Source organism: Budorcas taxicolor, chromosome 5, assembly GCF_023091745.1.
Source record: "Budorcas taxicolor isolate Tak-1 chromosome 5, Takin1.1, whole genome shotgun sequence".
NCBI classification, from domain to species: domain Eukaryota; kingdom Metazoa; phylum Chordata; class Mammalia; order Artiodactyla; family Bovidae; genus Budorcas; species Budorcas taxicolor.
The window spans coordinates 131,872,424-131,892,257 of record NC_068914.1 but is presented as its reverse complement, the minus strand read 5'-3'; the positions used below and the strand labels follow the sequence as shown (position 1 = coordinate 131,892,257).

The 19,834-nt window shown below is 40.0% G+C and overlaps 1 protein-coding gene across 1 annotated transcript in view; it reads right to left on the bottom strand.

Annotated features, from left to right (window-relative positions):
- ABCC9 (ATP binding cassette subfamily C member 9) overlaps positions 1–19,834 on the bottom strand; it is a 153,318-nt gene that overhangs the window by 99,697 nt on the left and 33,787 nt on the right. Inside the window, exons 13-15 of the mRNA XM_052641509.1 lie at positions 17,867–17,907; positions 16,805–16,947; positions 4,123–4,231 (exon numbers count right to left, since the gene is read on the bottom strand). Coding sequence (XP_052497469.1) covers positions 4,123–4,231; positions 16,805–16,947; positions 17,867–17,907 — 293 coding nt within the window. The remainder of the gene's footprint in view (positions 1–4,122; positions 4,232–16,804; positions 16,948–17,866; positions 17,908–19,834) is intronic.

Sequence of the window (19,834 nt, the reverse complement as noted above, 5' to 3'; positions counted from 1 at the left end):
TAGCTTCTTTGATAAATCTGTCAAGTTCTATTATGAGAATCACGCATGACCTCAAATAATCAGCAGTTTAATCCCAACAAGATAATGCTGTCCAGTTTACATCCATTAATGTATCAACTGCATTACCCTGGTAGCTCAGATGGTAAAGAATCTGACTGCAATGCAGGAGGCCTGGGTTCAGTCTCTGGGTCAGGAAGATCCCCTGGAGAAGGGGATGGCTACTCACTCCAGTATTTTTGCCTGGAGAATCCTATGGACAGAGGAGCCTGGAGGGCTACAGTCCACAGGATTGCAAAGAGTTGGACATGACTGAGTGGTTAACAGTTTCACTTTAGGGTGTCACTGGTGGCTCAGACCATAATCAAACTAATTAAATAGCACATGTTAGGCTACCTGCCAATCAATATACAGATTAAAAAGCCACTGAGAAGAACTAGCAATGGTTCTGTCACACAGAAACTGTTTAATGCATTTTAAACTTAAAAAAGAAAGAGAGAAAAAAAGAGAATGTTCACGACATTTTTAGTTTTGTTTTTCTTCTCAGAGTCCTCTCAGATAACCTCACAGGGGATGGGGTAGAGAGTCACTAACTATCCTTTCAGCTGAGTATTTTCCCCACACTAGACCTGTCTACATCTGTACATAAATTCACTGTCTTCTAGAGTCTTAACTTCTATAGTAGTATCACCCCCAGAGGTCCAAAGGGATGACTTCATGTTCTTCACAAACCTAAGGAGAGGGGTGGGAGGAAGAGACGTGTTGACAGAGATTTGAGTCGGAATCTCACAGATGTAATTTGAAGAGGCTCTGGCACTAGAAAGTCACTAATTCTCCATGGAGATTCGGCAGCCAAAACCACTTAGCTCTAAGCTTTTACAGAATACATAGCTTCTTAAGCACTCTCAAGAAGGAGTTTCCATTCGTGTTCTTTTCAAACACATAGTTTTTTTTCTCTCCATTTCTAAAAGTTTGTCATTTGTGGTTTGGCGCATCGGCAGTTGATGAATGACCCCAAAAGACATCAGAAGTCCGGTCTGGTTTCAATAACCCCAAAGATATTGGAGGCATCTAACGGGGATCCTTTTTTCCATCCAACCTTCACTCAGTTCAACTTTTCATGCATCCCTCCTCTCATGCAAAAGATTCTTCAGAATTCCCTCACTGTACACACTTGACCTCCTCTGTCCCTTCTCCTGAGGTCATCTCCCTGCACTCATCCCCATGTCTCTGAAAGATGATCTAATAATTTCTTTGGGAACCTATCACCCAAAAGGTGACAAGGTTGGTTCTCATCAACTGCCTGAGTTTCCTATTGCCTCAAAGTGTAGACGCTCTATGACGTGTTCCCATCTTGGTGTCCATGTCCACACAAGAGCACACAAGCATCTCAGACTTTGTCACTCCAGTATCTACAAGCATGAGTGGTAGTTCCTTCTCAGACAAAAAAAAAAAAAAAAAAATCACACCTGCTTAACAAAATAACTCAACAGAGAGTAAAAAAATAACTCCAGGAAAGCAGAAGAAATCGACAAGTCTAAGACAGCCCAGTGCTTGTCTTAAGTATTTTTAGCAGTTTTAAACACACTGTGAAGAAAAATTTAATGCAGAATGACTTCCTGTGAAGGCTTTCCAAGCCTCAACTCCTTCCTGTCAGGAGACTGCATGTCCATTTTTGTTGGGTTACACAAATGGTAGATATATTCATATATTCTCTAATAGTAAATGAATAATTATTAACTTGTAACTAATTTTAGACAAACTTCTTTCTACATTACTCTTATGAAATAGGCATATTAATTTTAAAGACTTTCTTCAGAATTTTTCAGACACAGATTTCAAGAAAGTGGTATAATCTAGTCCCATTATTTTAAGTATTATTTAATGACCAATGGCTCTTAAATTTACATCTCCAAGGGTGACTTCTCCTCTTGGATGTCAATAAATATCTCAAAATTATCATGTGCAAAATATACCTCTTGATTCCACCTTAGCAGCAACCTACTTGTTTCTCAGCTTCCCTGTTTCAGTTATTGACTCTGCCATCTACTCAGTAGTCAAGCCAATAACCTAGGATTCATCCTTGAGTCTTCTTTCTCCCTCCTCATCTCCATTCAATCCATCAGCAAGCATCCATCAGCTCCACCCAAAAAACTGTACGCTGAATTTGATAACTTCTCACAAGGTCCACCGCAACCAAAACACATTCTAACCATGCCCATTTCTTGCTGTGCCGTTATAATGCCTCTTTACTGACCCATCTGTTCTACTCTTGTCCCCAGTGACAACCCTCGGCTCAGTAGTTAGAGTGAGCCTTTAAACATATAAACAAAATAATATGTGTCCCTACTTTAAACGCTCCAAAGGTTTCCTATTGCTTGCCAATAGAATCCAAACTCTCTCCCTGGTTTCAAGGGCCTGCAATCCTTGTTCTTTACCCATCTGCCAATGCAGGGGTTGTACGAGATGCAGGTTCGGTCCTTGGATTGGGAAGATTCCCTGGAGGAGGAAATGGCAACCCCCTCTGGTATTCTTGCCTGGAGAATCCGATGGATAGAGGAGACCGGCAGGTTACAATCCATACGGTTGCAGGGAGTCAGACACAACCAAAGCAACTTTTAGCACTTAATCCTTGCTCCTAGTTCATTTTATCTCTCTCTTCCTTACCAGGCATCAGCCATAGTGCCCTTCTGTTCTTTGAACATACCAAATTAATTCCCACGTCAGTGTCACACCATCTCCTAGTTCTCCCCCAGAAATGATCTGGTCCCTTTCCTAGGCCTCTGCAGAAGAGGCACCAACTCTTCAATTAGGTCTCAGCTCCAATGCCAGTTCTTCAGAGGGACCTTCTGGAGAATGACTATCCTGCTCTGAGGACACCAGTCACTCTCTAACACCTTCTTTAATTTTCTTCCCACAGGAAATGATCTCACCTTTTTACTTTTTATCATCTGACTCCTGCCTCAAAAAAGCAAACTCTGTGACAAGAAAGACCCTGCCTGCCTTGCTCAGAGCTACATCGACAGGTCTTGACAAAGTGCATAGGGCAGTTTCTAAGTCTGGAAACACAAGCTAATATATAATACTTGTAACATTCCATGTAAAACATGAAAAATAATATCAACAGTGTTTCCAGGCTTTACAGAGATATGAGTAAATATTTGTGTAATGGATGAACAAACTGGTTCAGGAGTCACAGACTCAGGTTTTAATTCTGACTATTGTTGTTTAATCACTAAGTTGTGTCCAACTCTTTTGCAACCCCATGGACTGGAGCACACCAGGCTCCTCTGACCATAGAATTTCCTAGGCAAGAATATAAGAGTGGGTTGCCATTTCCTTTTCCAGGGGATCAGTCAGACCCAGGGATCGAACCCACATCTCCTGCATTGCAGGCGGATCCTTTACCACTGAGGCACCAGGGAAGACCCAATTCTGACCCTGTCACTCACCAATCTTATGACTCTAAAACAACATGCAAATAAAACTATTCATCCAGAAAATAATGCAGGTAATGTAATGTAATATATTAAATAAATCAAAAGACATAATGCATCAAAAAGCAAGTTTTAAACTAAAACGTATAATACAGTTAAAGGTCTTATAAGAATATGATACATGAGTTTTATTTTATATTGGGGTAGACAACCTCTCTGTTTCCTTTTGAATTGAACATGAGCTGTCCTTCTTGGGATAATCTTTTGATGATTTATAAAGATAAGCCTTATACATTTCTTTATTGAATCTAAACCTATAAGGTTTGTTGTAGAAGCAGGTAGTAATTTTTCTTCGCGTGTGTGCTCACTCAGTCATGTCTGACCCTTGGCGACCCCCCGGACTGTAGCCCACCAGGCTCTTCTGTGCATGGGATTACCCAGGCAAGAATACTGGAGTGGGTTGCCATGCCCTCCTCCAGGGAATCTTCCCAATCCTGGGATTGCACCCACGTCTCAAGTCTCCTGTACTGACGGGTGTGTTCTTTACCACAGCGCCACCTGGAAAGCCTCTTTTCTTCACATAGGTTACAAATAAAGCGGACAGTTTCTTCTAATTGCACCCATTTTAAATTATCCATCCTCAGGATGGCCCCTTCTTCACAGCTCCCATAACAAGCGAAACACTTACAACTCCAGTGTGCTTCTTACAGGATTCAAATGGAAGAGAGTTTTCACCAGTTCGCCAGCTGTCCTCACCAATCTCATCACTCAGGAGAAATTCATTCAGCTTTTGAACACTGCAAAAGGCAAACAAGCACAGGATAAGGGTTAAAAATAAAGCCACCACCAAAGAAGTTCTACCTAAGTAAACAAACTTTCCCCCCAACCATTTCCATGGTAATCAAGTCAGCTCTAAGAATCATTTTTCAAGACCAACTGGGAATTCAGCTAGGGAATGCCAGGGACTGATGGCCTCGTGGGACTTGAGCCTTTCAGTGCTTAAAATGGAAGAATCTTAGAAAAACCAGAACCTAAATTCAACCAAATCACTCTTGCACTTTTTTTTTTTTTTTTGCAACTGTATCTCTTGTCAAAGACAACAGAATTCCAGAGGAACGTGAAACAAGGTGGTTAAAAATAATAATACTAACAAAGGAAATATCATTATTCTAATTTTAAAAGTGAGGGTAAAAAAGGTGCAGAGAAGTAAATAATAGCATGTAGCATATAACACAGAGATCAAGGGTCCACACCCACTATACAGCCTTGCATAAGCACTACTTATATGTTGCCCATATTCCAACAACCTGCATAGAGAGGGCCCTCTCCTCAAAATGTCAGCCAAGATCAGTGGTGTCAACATCATCTGGGAGCTTCCTCAAAACAGAGAATCTCAGCCCCCCACCCCTCAAGACCTCCTGAAGCAAAATTTGTATTTTAATTGGATCCAGAGATGCTTCATAAGCATGATACAGTTTAAGAAGCCTTGCTCTAGAAGAGGAGTTCACAAACATCCTTTACTGTGTTCTCCAAAGGCTGGACACAAGACCCCTTGCCCCATCGACCCCACCCACTCTACATTTCTCAAACCAGCAACACAGCATCAGAGTAAAAAGAAAGAATCAAAGAAAACAATAACATAATTTGAAAACACCCCTCCATCAATAAAATGATACACTAAAGAAAAGTCGGTGAACTTGAAAGACGAGAAATGCTCCTTTTAACACACTAGGATGCTAATAGTAGACAAACTGGCTTGGTACAGGCAGCATCACCTATAGAGGAAAAACTACCATTGGTAGGAAAGTAGAAAATATATACTTGAAACGAAAGATTTCTTTTCTATTTTTCATTTGAGCTGGTAGTCAAGTGCCCCCAGGTAGGTCTCAGAAGTTTGTTCTTGTGACAGACTAATAAAATAAGGAAAAGTATCTGTACATATAACTGAATTACTTTGCTGTACAGCAGTTATTAATAAAGGGTGATGCCCTGGTGGCTCAGATGATAAAGAATCTGCCTGCGATGCAGGAGACGCAAGAGACAATACAAAATTTAAAAAGACAATATAATACAAAATTTAAAAAGACAGATAATAAAAAAGAGAAGAAAAGTAAATTTAATTCAGTTTGTTGCCCATGAACTTTAAGCCCTATAGCCTTGTATTCCATAGAAACTGCTTACTTTCTTCTGAAACATGAAGGTAAATAAAACCCACTAGGGCAGTCTTATCTATTACCTTGCAAATTTCATTTACAGAAAACAAATCATTAAATTTTGTGAGGTTTTTTTTTTTTTAACTGAAGTAGGGGCTTCCCTGGTAGCTCAGCTGGTTAAGAATCTGCTTGCAATGCAGGAGACCTTGGTTCAATTCCTGGGTCGGGAAGATCCCCTGGAGAAGGGATAGGCTACCCACTCCAGTATTCTTGGGCTTCCCCGGTGGCTCAGACAGTAAAGAATCCACCTGCAATGTGGGAGACCGGGATTTGATCCCGGGGTCAGGAAGATCCCCTGGAGAAGGAAACGACAGCCCACTCCCGTATTCTTGCCTGGGAAATCCCAGGACAGAGGAGCCTGGCAGGCTATAGTCCATGGGGTTGCAGAGTGGGACACAACTTAGCAACTAAACAACAACAACAATAGTTGATTTACAACATCGTGTTAGTGTCAGGTGTACAGCACAGGAATCGAGATACATATATCTGCATCTCTCTATCTATCTATATATACACATACACTTCTTTTTAGATTCTTTTCCCTTGTAGTTCACTACAAAATATTATGTATAGTTCCCTGTGCTATACAGTAGGTCCTTATTGGTTATCTATTTTATATATACCAGTAGTGGTGTGCATATGTTAATTTCATATGAGAAATAATTTTTAATGGAAGTTTAGTTGATACAATATTATATAAGTTATAGGTGTACAGTAAAGTGGCTCACAGTTTTTAAAGGTTATACTCCATTTATAGTTATAAAACACTGGCTATATTACCTGTGTTATACAATGTATCTTTTGTAGCTTGTCTTATACACAAGAGTTTAGACCTCTTAATGCCCTATGCCTTTGTAACGCCTCCCTCCTTCCCTTTCCCCAATGGTAATTTCAATACTATAGAGAACCACTAGTTCTCTATATCTCTGTGAATTTCTTTTTTGTTATATTCATGAGTTTGTTGTATTGGGTTGTCCAAAACATTTGTTCAGGCTTTTTCAGAACATCTTGAGGAAAAACTTGAACTAATGTTTTGGCCAACCCAATATTTTTTAGATTTCACTAAAAAGAAATGTTTAAGGAAAGCTTTGGCTGAATAATATTCCATTGTATGTATATGCTGTATTTAGTTTATTCATCTGTTGATGGACATTTGGGTTGTTTCACTTTTTGGTTATTGTGATTAATGCTGCTATGAAGATGAGTGTACAGACATCTATTCAAGTCCCTGCTTTCAATTCTTTTGGGTATACACCCAAAACTGGAATTGCTAGATCATATGGTAATTCTATGTTTAATTTTTTGAGCATCTGCCATACTTTTTTTCCATGGTTCTGGAATTCCTGACTCTAATATATTTGAATTATGACAACATGGATAATAAACCTTGAAAACATTATGCTAAATAAGATAAGCCAGGCACACACACACACACACAAAAAAAAACAAAAATTGCTTAATTCCACTTATATGAGGTAGCCAGAATACACAGATTCATAGAGGCAGAAAGTCAGTGGTGGTCACCAGGGCCTGGGAAGAGAGGTACAAGGGGAGTTACTGTTTAGTGATTATCGAGTTTCAATTTAAGAAAATGAAAAAGTTCTGGAGATGGACTCTGGTAATGTTTACAGGACAGTACTGAAAGCCACTGAACTGTACACTTAAAGCGGTTTAAATGATAAACTGTATGTTGTATATATATTACTGATATTCAAAAAATAATTTCAGAACCAAAAGAAAAAAAAGAGAGTTTTGGGTTTTGCACTCTCTTTAAGTCTTTGACAGCAAAGCCTGATCATACAGACTTGAAAGACGGTGTAGAAATGCCTTATGAAATGGCGTTCCTTTCTTTACTTTTGTAGACATTGTCATTCTGTTCTAATGTCTTGAAGAGACTGGATTTTAAGGAGCACAGCTTTATCGATCAGAGGAATACCTTTTAAACAACCTCACACTATGTCTCTGTGTACAAAGTACATGGCCGGGTTCGTGTGTCTTTGGAATTCTAAGTCCAGGAGCCCCTGGCACACATTACTCAAGGAATGCTTGTTGAATCAGTCAAAGAGGTATAAACCAATGATTCAGACATTCAAGTAAGCTCAGCTGACTCAATTTTCCATTTCTAGCACACATACAAATCTCACTGAAGCTTATATGAAATTAACGATCCCCATTCTGGCTGAAGGTCTTTGCAGGTGGCTCAGTGGTAGTCTGCCTCCAATGCAGGAGACAGGGGTTGGATCTCTGGATTGGGAAGATCCCCTGGAGAAGGAAATGACAATCCACTCCAGTATTCTTGCCTGGGAAATCCCATGGACAGAAGAACCTGGCAGGCTACAGTCCACGGGGCAGTGAAAGTGTCGGGCACGACTTAGAGACTAAACAACAACAATTCTTGCTGAACATAAGGAAGCAATGCTCCAGTGTGACTGGAGCATGGGTGGAACTTTCTTTCCTTTTCATAAGGTCCCACTTTGAATCTCCAATTAGTGAACCTCAGAGGACCCAATACTAGCACTTCTCTGAACCTCCCCCTCCATTTCCCCTCCCTTGTCCCCATTATTCCAGGCTCTCTGGCTAAGGGTCCCCTGAACTGCTATTTTATTTGTTTTGTTACTGTCTATCTCTCCCACTAGACTGTGAGGTCTTTAAAACAAGATTTTCATCTTCAGAATCTAGCCCAGTGCCAAAAATATAACATAGCAATTCCTCAAGAAATGTCTGCTGAATGAATAAATAGGTAATACAAAAAGCATTTCCTGTTCATACAAGGGCCTTTTAGAACTCACAGAGGCAAAACAATTATGGAAAATGCATGAATCCTGACCAAGGGTGAAGTAACTGCCACCATGCTGCCAGGGTCCTATTTTTACAATGCAAATCTGTTCAAACATTCCTCGCCTTAAAATAACAAATGGCCACCCTGCACTTTTCAGCATCGTTGGCATCCTCTATCTGCTCACTCTCCAGCTTTATCCCCTATTGCCACATCAGGACCTTTCTCCCACTTCATGCAATTTAGTCCCTAGAAGGTACCGACTAGACTGTCTCCCTCCTTTCTCGATAAGCTTCAATGAGCCTTATATAAGGCCCATGGCATTCTGTGTAGTGCTCTATCACAGCATTGTGCACCATGGTATAACTAGCTTCCCTGCCCAGTTTCTCCAGCTAGACTGTGGACTCCTGTGGACCTCACCCCATCTTTCATTGCTGCCATCCCCAGTGTTTAGCAAGATACCTAAACCACTTAATAATTGAATGTGGACCCACAGAAAGACACTTCTCTGAAGCATGGAATGGAATTTAGTAAAATAGAGGCACATTAATAAAATGGAGATTTGTTCAATATTTAATATATTTAGGCAATGTGCTGGACATTTTCCATGTAATTCTCCCAACTTCCATAAGCAGGAGGCCTTATGATGCTCATCTGATAAGTGAGGAAGCTGACCCATAGAGGCACCAAATAACATGCCTGTAGTTGAACAGTGCTTGTGGTTGAATAGTTGCTGTGCAGGCATTGCAAGCAGGTACATTTGATCCCAACCAATTTCCTATCCTGCCTCCATCACCTTTATTGTTCAGCGTTTTACTAATTTCTTATTTGACAAGGTAATTCATAAACGTATTTCATATTTTTAAAACTTTTTTGATATGAATCATTTCTAAAGTCTTTACTGAATTTGCTACAATATTGCTTCTGTTGTTTATGCTCTGGTTTTTTGGCCACTTGGCATGTGGGATCTTAGCTCTCCAACCACAGATTTAATTTCCAACTGTTACATTGGAAGGTGAAGTCTTAATCACTGGACCACCAGGGAAGTCCCAGTATTTAAATTTATGTTCAGTTCAGTTGCTCAGTCGTGTCCGACTCTTTGCAACCCCATGAATTGCAGCACGCCAGGCCTCCCTGTCCATCACCAACTCCCGGAGTTCACTCAAACTCACGTCCATCGAGTCCATGATGCCATCCAGCCATCTCATCCTCTGTCGTCCCCTTCTCCTCCTGCCCTCAATCCCTCCCAGCATCAGAGTCTTTTCCAATGAGTCAACTCTTCCCATGAGGTGGCCAAAGTACTGGAGCTTCAGCTTTAGCATCATGCCTTCCAAAGAAATCCCAGGGTTGATCTCCTTCAGAATGGACTGGTTGGATCTCCTTGCAGTCCAAGGGACTCTCAAGAGTCTTCTCCAACACCACAGTTTAAAAGCATCAATTCTTCGGTGCTCAGACTTCTTCACAGTCCAACTCTCACATCCATACATGATCACTGGAAAAACCAGAGCCTTGACTAGACGGACCTTAGTCGGCAAAGTAATGTCTCTGCTTTTGAATATGCTATCTAGGTTGGTCATAACTTTTCTTCCAAGGAGTAAGCGTCTTTTAATTTCATGGCTGCAGTCACCATCTGCAGTGATTTTGGAGCCCCCAAAAATAAAGTCTACTGTTTCCCCATCTATTTCCCATGAAGTGATGGGACCAGATGCCATGATCTTTGTTTTCTGAATGTTGAGCTTTAAGCCAACTTTTTACCCATGGTATTTTTTCACTTTCCAAGTTTGAGTGGTTAGCTACAGTTTGAGTACCTTGGGGCTTCCCAGGTGGCACTCCTGGTAAAGAATCCACCTGCCAATGCAAGAAACTCAAGAGATGTGGGTTCAATCCCCTGGAGGAGAAAATGGCAACCCACTCCAGTATTCTTGTCTGGGAAATCCCATGGACAGAGGATGGTGGACTACAGTCTGTGAGGTCACAGAGTCAGACATGACTGAGCATACACACACACATGAGTATCTCAGACAAGTACTATGTTTTGGGGCATTTGAAAGTTTTGAAAATGCAGACCAGGTCAACCTGTGAGCAGGCTCTATGATAAATATCAGTAATAATTTATTTGATTGAAGGTAATCAGAGTAGACTGGCCAAATATACTTTCCTCTGGGAGGTACATGAGAGAAAGGACACAAAAGTATCTTCCAACAAAGCAAGGGATTCGTTTTACACATTTTTTCCTTGGCAAATGACATCTTTGGACATAGATACTGCATTATACTTCAAATACCAGAAACCTAAACTCAAATTATTTATAAAGGATACAACATAGCAACTGACATTTTCCTCCAGAAAAGCAATTTACATTAACTATTTTCTTACAAAGAAACTAAAGAGGACAAGAAAAGCAAGCATCCAGAAAAAGACTACTCTTATTCAAGTATTTTAATATTTAAGAAATTAGTAACTTTCCTACTTTTTCCTCACTTCTTTCCTTCTGTTTTGCAAATGCAGACTGGAACATGTCATCGTAAAAGGTCGAAAGAACTCAAATGGTGTGGAATGCTGGAGTTAAGAAGGAATAACCTGAATCTTCAATTGACTCTTTCTCCCATTTTATTATGTATGTATAAGGTCCCACCCACTGAGCACCACAAACAATTGTATCTAACAAGCTAAACATTTTTAAAAGAAAGCATAGAATTTTCTTGAGGCAACACATTTCTCATGGCACAGAATTTCCCTATAGCAGAGAAGTTCACACGTCTCTCGCATGCACATGAAGCACACGTGGGAGTATATGTTGCACCCCATTCTAACCCACCAAATTTTAGAATGCATCTGAATGTAGCAAACAACTTGGACTTCTACAGTCCTGAGAAGCAGTTTCAAAATCAGCTAACCAAAGTCTCCAATTATAAACAGGCTGCTTCAACTCGCTGAGGCCAACTGGCATTCAAGACTGGTCATGGGATCTCAGGCGCAGAGGAAAATGCCGAGCCCAGTCCACACTGGGAAAAATGCTCATTTAGTTTCCAAGAACCAGCACACAGTGGGAAAAAGCACTGGCCTCTTCTGTTGACTGGTCATTTCCCTAGGACCCACAAATCAACCACTGAAATTCACTTTAGAGAAGCAAGCTTTTATAAGCTGATTCCATTTGGCCTATGGCTTGGGAAATCTGGAGCTGAGCCCTGAAAACGGACTGGTCTTTATCAAACTGGCAAATGCCTGTTCCCTGGAACATACAGAAGAGAGAGTGCAATGCACAAATACACAGGGAGTATGATCCACTCTCAGTTTCACTAGGATGCACTACAGCAGGATTATATACTGTGGACTTGGGGAAACACATATCCCTAGATTAATTAGTTTTTTTTTTTTTCATAGTAACATAGTTAAAGTCCTTTCACTGCTTGGCAGCCTCCTGATTTCAGAGGAGTGATCTATTATTAGTTATCAACTGTTTTCTATCTCTACTTGTAGCACAAAGTCAAATTCGATTAAGAAGGCAGCAATGAGAGGGGCAACTATTAAATGGAGAAAATGAAAATAAGAACTAAAATAGCAGACTCTGGCCATTTATCAGTTTTATTGTTTGAAGTGGCTTCTCTTCCAGGGCACTGCCTAATTTGGAAGTGGTGCTACAGAAACCGGTCAGTGATCCGTATGAGTGTTTCAGAAGGCAGAACAATGAACAAACGAAATGAGGGCAGATGAGTCCAGACGGCCTGAGCTTTAAATGCTGAACAGCTCCAGAGTCTGTTACTAATGACATATCTTACAGAATAGGATTGTAATGATCATGATATGAATTAGTGTAAGCAAGCACAATTTGATTTATAATAAGATAAGGTGTGGCAGTATAGTGGTGAGCATAGCTGTATCCAAGCAGATGTCTAGTTCAGTTCAGTCACTCCGTCATGTCCAATTCCTTGCAACCCCATGGACTGCAGCACACCAGGCCTCGTTGTCCAATACCAACTCCTGGACTTTACTCAAACTCATGTCAATCAAGTTGGTGATGCCATCCAACCATCTCATCCTCTGTCATCCCTTTCTCCTTCCTTCAATCTTTCCCAGCATCCAGATCTTTTCCAATGAGTCAGTTCTTCACATGAGGTGGCCAAACAAAGTGTGGGAGTTTCAGCTTTAGCATCAGTCCTTCCAGTGAATATTCAGGACTAATTTCCTTTACAGTGGACTGGTTGGATCTCCTTGCAGCCCAAGGGACTTCAACACCACAGTTCAAAAGCATCAATTCTTCAGCACTCAGCTTTCTTTATAGTGCAACTCTCCCATCCATACATGACCACAGGAAAAAACGTAGCCTTCACTAGGCAGACCGTTGTTGGCAAAGTAATGTCTCTGCTTTCTGCTGTCTAGGTTGGTCATAACTTATCTTTCAAGGAGCAAGCATCTTTTAATTTCATGGCTGCAGTCACCATCTGCAGTGATTTTGGAGCCCCAAAAAATAAAGTCTGACACTGTTTCCACAGTTTTCCCGTATATTTCCATGAAGTGATGGGACCAGATGCCATGATCTTAGTTTTCTAAATGTTGAGTTTTAAGCCAACTTTTTCACTCTCCTCTTTCACTTTCATCAAGAGGCTCTTTAGTTTTTCTTCGTTTTCTGCCATAAGGGTGATGTCATCTGTGTATCTGAGGTTATTGATATTTCTCCCAGCAATCTTGATTCCAACTTGTGTTTCCTCCAGCCCAGAGTTTCTCAAGATGTATTCTGCATATAAGTTAAATAAGCAGGGTGACAATATACAGTTGTGATGTACTCCTTTCCCTATTTAGAACCAGTCTGTTGTTCTGTGTCCAGTTCTAACTGCTTCCCAACCTGCATACAAATTTCTCAAGAGGCAGGTCAGGTGGTCTGGTATTCCCATCTCTTTCAGAATTTTCCACAGTTTATTGTGATCCACACAGTCAAAGGCTTCAGCATAGTCAACAACAAAGCAGAAATAGATGTTTTTCTGGAACTCTCTTGCTTTTCCGATGATCCAGGGGATGTTGGCAATTTGATCTCTGGTTCCTCTGCCTTTTCTAAATCCAGCTTGAATATCTGGAAGTTCATGGTTCATGTACTTTTGAAACCTGGCTTGGAGAATTTTGAGCATTACTTTGATAGTGTGTGAGATGAGTACAATTGTGCGGTAGTTTGAGCATTCTTTGGCATTGCCTTTCTTAGGGATTGGAATGAAAACTGACCTTTGCCAGTCCTGTGGCCACTGCTGAGTTTTCCAAATTTGTTGGCATATTGAGTGCAGCACTGTTACAGCATCATCTTTTAGGATTTGAAATAGCTCAACTGGAATTCCATCACCTCCACTTGCTTTGTTTGTAGTGATGTTTCCTAAGGCCCACTTGACTTCGCATTCCAGATGTCTGGCTCTAGGTGAGTGATCATACCATCGTGTTTATCTGAGTTGTGAAGATCTTCTTTGTATAGTTCTGTGTATTCTTGCCAGCTCTTCTTAATATCTTCTGCTTCTGTTACATCCATACCATTTCTGTCCTTTATTGTGCCCATCTTTGCATGAAATGTTCCCTTGGTATCTCTAATTTTCTTGAAGAGATCTCTAGTCTTTCCCATTCTATTATTTTCCTCTATTTCTTTGCACTGATCACTGAAGAAGGCTTTCTTATCTCTCCTTGCTATTCTTTGGAACTCTCCATTCAAATGGGTATATCTTTCCTTTCTCCCTTGCTTTTTGCTTCTCTTCTTCTCTCAGCTATTTGTAAGGCCTCCTCAGACAACCCTTTTGCATTTCATTTTCTTGGAGACGGTCTTGATTACTGCCTCCTCTACAGTGTCACGAACCTCCATCCATAGTTCTTCAGACACTCTGTCTATCAGATCTAATTCCTTGAATCTTTTTTTCACTTCCACTGTATAATTGCAAGGGATTTGATTTAGATCATACCTGAATGGTCTAGTGGTTTCCCCTACTTTCTTCAATTAAAGTCTGGATTTGGCAATAAGGAGTTCATGATCTGAGCCACAGTCAGCTCCCAGGCTTGCTTTTGCTGACTGTATAGAGCTTCTCCATCTTTGGCTGCAAAGAATATAATCAATCTGATTTTGGTATTGTCCATCTGGTGATGTCCAAGTGTAGTCTTCTCTTGTGTTGTTGGAAGAAGGTGTTTGCTATGACCAGTGCGTTTTCTTGGCAAAACTCTGTTAGCCTTTGCCCTGCTTCATTCTTTACTCCAAGGCCAAATTTGCCTGTTACTCCAGGTATTTCTTGACTTCCTACTTTTGCAGTCTAGTCCCCTATAATGAAAAGGACATCTTTTCTGTGTTTAGTTCTAGAAGGTCTTGTAGGTCTTCATAGAACCGTTCAACTTCAGTTTCTTCAGCATTACTGGTTGGGGCATAGACTTTGATTGCTGTGATATTGAATGGCTTGCCTTGGAAACAGAGATCGTTCTGTCATTTTTGAGATTGCTAAGGACTGCATTTTGGACTCTTTTGTTGACTACGATGGCTACTCCATTTTCTAAGGGATTCTTGCTCACAGTAGTAGATATCATGGTCATCTTAGTTAAATTCACCCATCTACCCAAGCAGTTGACCTGGGTTCATTTCCTGGACAATGCAGTGAGCTAACCTTTGGGGCTTCCTAGCAGCTCAGATGGTAAAAGAATCTGTCTGCAATACAGGAGACCTGGGTCGATCCCTGGGTCAGGAAGATTCCCTGGAGAAGGGAATGGCTATCTACTCCAGTATTCTTACCTGGAGCATTCCATGAACAGTATGGACAGAGGAGTCTGGCAGGTTACAGTCCATGGGGTCACAAAGAGTCGGACATGGCCGAGCAACTAACACAAGTTATACACAGCATAATGATATTTTGTATTAAGTCATGAAGTCACCATATACTATTGCCTAAAACTGGAGCTTCTGTTATTTTGAATATTAAATACCAGTTTTTTCAATGATACATAAACATTGGGAAAGTTACCTCATTTTTAAAGATCTTATGATAGATGCTCCACGTTACTAGCAATGGCAACACTATGCTTAGTAGAGTTAAGGCTTCAATTTTCCAGTTTTCTTTCTGTATTGCAACATCTTGGTTTTTTTTTTTTTTCCAAAGGCCAGATATAAATATGATAAATACTGTTTACGAAACATGCTGAGGTTTTATAAGGTTTATAAAACTTCATAGCAAAAAGCAAAATACTATCTTAAGAATACCTATCAAAGATAGTAGACTAAAGCACATATGGTGCAGTATAATACAGTTTTCTAACATATGTATTATATAATACAAGTCAAAATAGTGGGGAAATGATTACTATCAGATCACATCTTTTTATAGCTGTGTACTATGGGACATTGTGAGTCGAAGGTGAGGTCCACACTGATTAGAAACACTATAAAAATATACTTAAAGTGAACAAAACACTGCACCCAGTTCTGCAAAGTCTTCCCATTTGCAGAGACTGAGTCTGGAATTTTATTTATTTTTTCTTTGCCAAACTAAACTAAAATAAAACAGAAAATATGTGTTGATATGAACATTATCACTGTCGGTAAAAATATAAACTGGCCCAGCTTTGCTGGAAAACATTATGGCTATCCTCATTAAAAAAATCTTAAAAACTTGTTACACCTTTTGACCTTTATCTCCTTTAATGGAAAACCACATGGCCATACTCATTAAGGGCCTTAAGAAGATGCACACTTATCAGAATGAATGTTGACACTTCCAGAAATCTGACTTTAGAAAATAATCGGAGAAAAGTTTGAAGATAAAGAGATGCTTCTCTCAGACATTATTTATGTTAGGGTGAAAACAGAAATATTCTAAATGTCCAATAAAGTGGTAACCGTTAAGTAAATTCAAATACTTCCAAACAATGGAATATCATGTAGCCAGTAAATATCATGCATATGGTCTTAATGAGGGAAAAAATAACCAAAAAATTCAAAATTTTTATTTTAGAATAATTATTTTTACATGAAATAAGGGACTGAAAGGTCTCATAGCAAAGTTTTAACAAGTTATCTCTGATACCAAGTGATCTCTGGGCACTGATTAAGATGTTCTTTTTATACATTTTCTAACTTACTATCATGAGCATGTGGGCTTTCAAGGTGTTGCTAGTGGTAAAGAACCTGCCTACTAATGCAGGAGACGTAAGAGATGCAGGTTCAATCCCTGGATCGGGAAGATTCCCTGGAGGAAAGCATGGCAACCCACTTCAGTATTCTTGCCCAGAGAATCCTATGGTCAAAGGAGCCTGCTGGGCTACAGTCTGTGGGGTCGCAAAGAGTTGGACACAACAGAAATGCCTAAACCAGTCCCAACATGAGCAAGTAGTATTTCTATAATCAAGCAAAAAACACCAGACATTCCAGCACATACCTGACGATAGCTTTGACTGCAAACCTGACCACGGTGGAGAGCAGGAAGAGAGGGGTGACCAGGATGTGGAAGAGTGACAGCGAAGCAAAGGCCTCTGCAGGTTTGAGGTTGTTCCCGCTGGCATATGCGTGGGTCACAAACGTCTGTGCAAAGAAAGGGTTTTAGAGAAAGCTGGAGAAAGTTTCACAAATACTTACATTAAATTTTACAAAGCGAACACCATCTTCTATGCCAGCATGCCCACTGCAACTCTGAAAAATACTATTACTTCATCCAAATTACTCTCTAAGAAAAACAACACATGAGTACTTAAGTACTAAAATACTAGAGAACTTAATGGTCTACATTAGTTCTAGCAGTAAACTTGCGAAAAGGGCAAAACAGATTCTAAAGATCTGAAAACTGACTTCTGTCAAATTACTGAAAAGGGGGAATAACTATGAGAGAATCCAGAGTTCTTAACACCTAGTCAGGCTCTTTCCAACTGGTACTAAATTTTTTGAGAAAGAAAAAAGAAAATTCCATTGTTTGGGGGTCCCTATTGCGGCTCTTTCTTAAAATCGTCAACACTGGTATCCAAGGCAAACTTACATTTCTAAATGTGATACCAGTTCCTGGGTTTGTCCTTTTCTTTTGAAATGTAAACATTTAACATTTTTGGGTTGTTGATCTAGTACTATCCTGTTGTAAGAGTGTCCGGGAACCAGGTCATGGATGTTAGAACAGTAAGTTCTCAGCCTCTGTTAATTTTGCTCTCTGGGCACATTTGGCAGTATCTGGGGATATTTTAAATGGTACTAATGACATTTAATAAATGGAAGCCAGAGATGCTGCTAGACATCCTAATGCAGAGCACACAAAGAATTAATTATTGAGCCCAAAGTTCCACAGTGCCATGGATGAGAAACCCCAGATTAGAACCATCATAGTGGAGACAGCAAAGAGAAAACTGGAGACAGCCAAAAGGTGGTAATACATGTTACCACCCACACATGCTTATTCCTAAGTCATTTCTAAACACTTATTTGGTTCCATTTCTAAAGGTAAGAAAACACGTCTTACAGCAAGAACAGCTGCTATGGGAATTGCCGCGTTCATGAAGACTGTGGAAAGAAAACAAAGACATTAGTGTCATTGAACTGTGAAACCTCTTCGGGAACTTTAATTATTCATTATTATTTTAATTTTCCTTGAAGACATCAAGGACTGAGTGCATTAAATAACATTTTGTCTTTGAGTCCACAAACATTTCCCAGTTGGTGTTTCTTGGTTCACAGTTGTGAACTCCCACACATGAGTCTTAACCAGAAAATGTTCTAGTTTATTGAAAAATTATTTTTGAGCATCGATTTCTGTTTTTGGCTGAGCCACACAGCAAGCTGGATCTTAGTTCCCCAGCAAGGAACCCCCTGCATTGGAATGCATTGCAAGTGTGGAGTCTTAAGCACTGGACCACCAGGGAAGTCCCCCCAAATTATATTTTTATGAAACATTACAAACAGCAAAATTTAAATAAAGTAATCCTTTAATGACTTAAGTTATTAGAACTTAACAAATACACATTCTTCAGAGTATTTACAGTCTACATTTTTTCCCCACTAAACTAACTTGAAAATATGAAAACTGGGATATTACACAAATAAAGGGGGCTTCCCTGGTGGCTCAGATGGTGAAGAATCGGCCTCTAATGCAGGAGACCTGGGTTTGATTCCTGGGTCAGGAAGATCCCTTGAAGAAGGGAATGGCAATCCACTCCAGTATTCTTGTCTGGAGAATCCCATGGACAGAGAAGCCTGGTGGGCTGCAGTCCATGAGTTTGCAAAGAGACACAACTGAGCAGTTAACACTTTCATTTTCACACAAAAAAGCAAGAATTTGACATTATGTGAAAAATCTCCTTCCTGAAGTGATATTAATTTTCACTTAGAGACCTTTTGTTTGATAAAATAACTCCATATCCTAGGCCCTCTGCTTGTTTAAATCTCTCTCCAGGACTATAGTGCATTATCATTTGATAAGTACAATACACAGAACTGAAATAAGAAAAACTCAGATTTAGGCTAAAATACTTGTATTTGGAAGTAATAGGGGGAAAAAATCAAAAGCCAAGTTGATGATTTGTGGTTATTTTGTCATAAAACATAGAGTTTTAGGGACAGAGGACCAAAAAGCAACTGCATTGTTGGTAACAGAGCCAGGCAACAGCAGAGTAAGAACTTGAATCTAATTTTCTCAACACTCAGAAGAGTCCATCTATACAGAGTAAAGTCAGAAAAAGAAAAACAAATATAGTATATTAATGCAGATATGCGGAATCTAGAAAAATGGTGTAGAAGACTTAATTTGCAAACCAGGAAAAGAGACACAGATGTAGAGAACAAATGTATAGAAACCAAGGGGGAAAGGTGTGGGGTGGGAGGAACTGGGAAATTGGGATTGATACATATACGCTACTGATACTGTGTGTAAAATAGATAATTAACAAGAACCTATGGTATAGCACAGGGAACTTGACTTCACGTACCTTGGTGTCCTAAACAGGAGGGAAACCCAAAAAGGAGGGGACATAGGTATGTATACATGGCTGACTCACTGTTTGCTGTACAGTGGAAACTAACACAGCACTGTAAAGCAACTACACTCCAACGAAAATTAATTAATAAAAAAGAGAATCCATCCAAAGTCACCACCAGCTCTCATGGTCTGCTTTCACGAACTGTCCTTACCACCACGTACAGACTCAGCCTGTGTTTTTCAAGGTCCAGAAGAGGCTTAGCTACCAAATCTGAATTATTGTATGGTACCAGCAATCCAAACACAGCTCTGAGAGTCATAATAGTCCAGACGAAGAGCCGTGTTTCCATCATCTTTCTCTGGCTAGTGTTACCTTATTTTTTTCTAAGTGTATTTCTTTCTTTTCCTCCATATCATTATTTGTAGCTCATTCTGCTGCTGCTGCTAAGTTGCTTCAGTCGTGTCTGACTCTGCGCGACCCCATAGACGGCAGCCTACCAGGCTCCTCCATCCCTG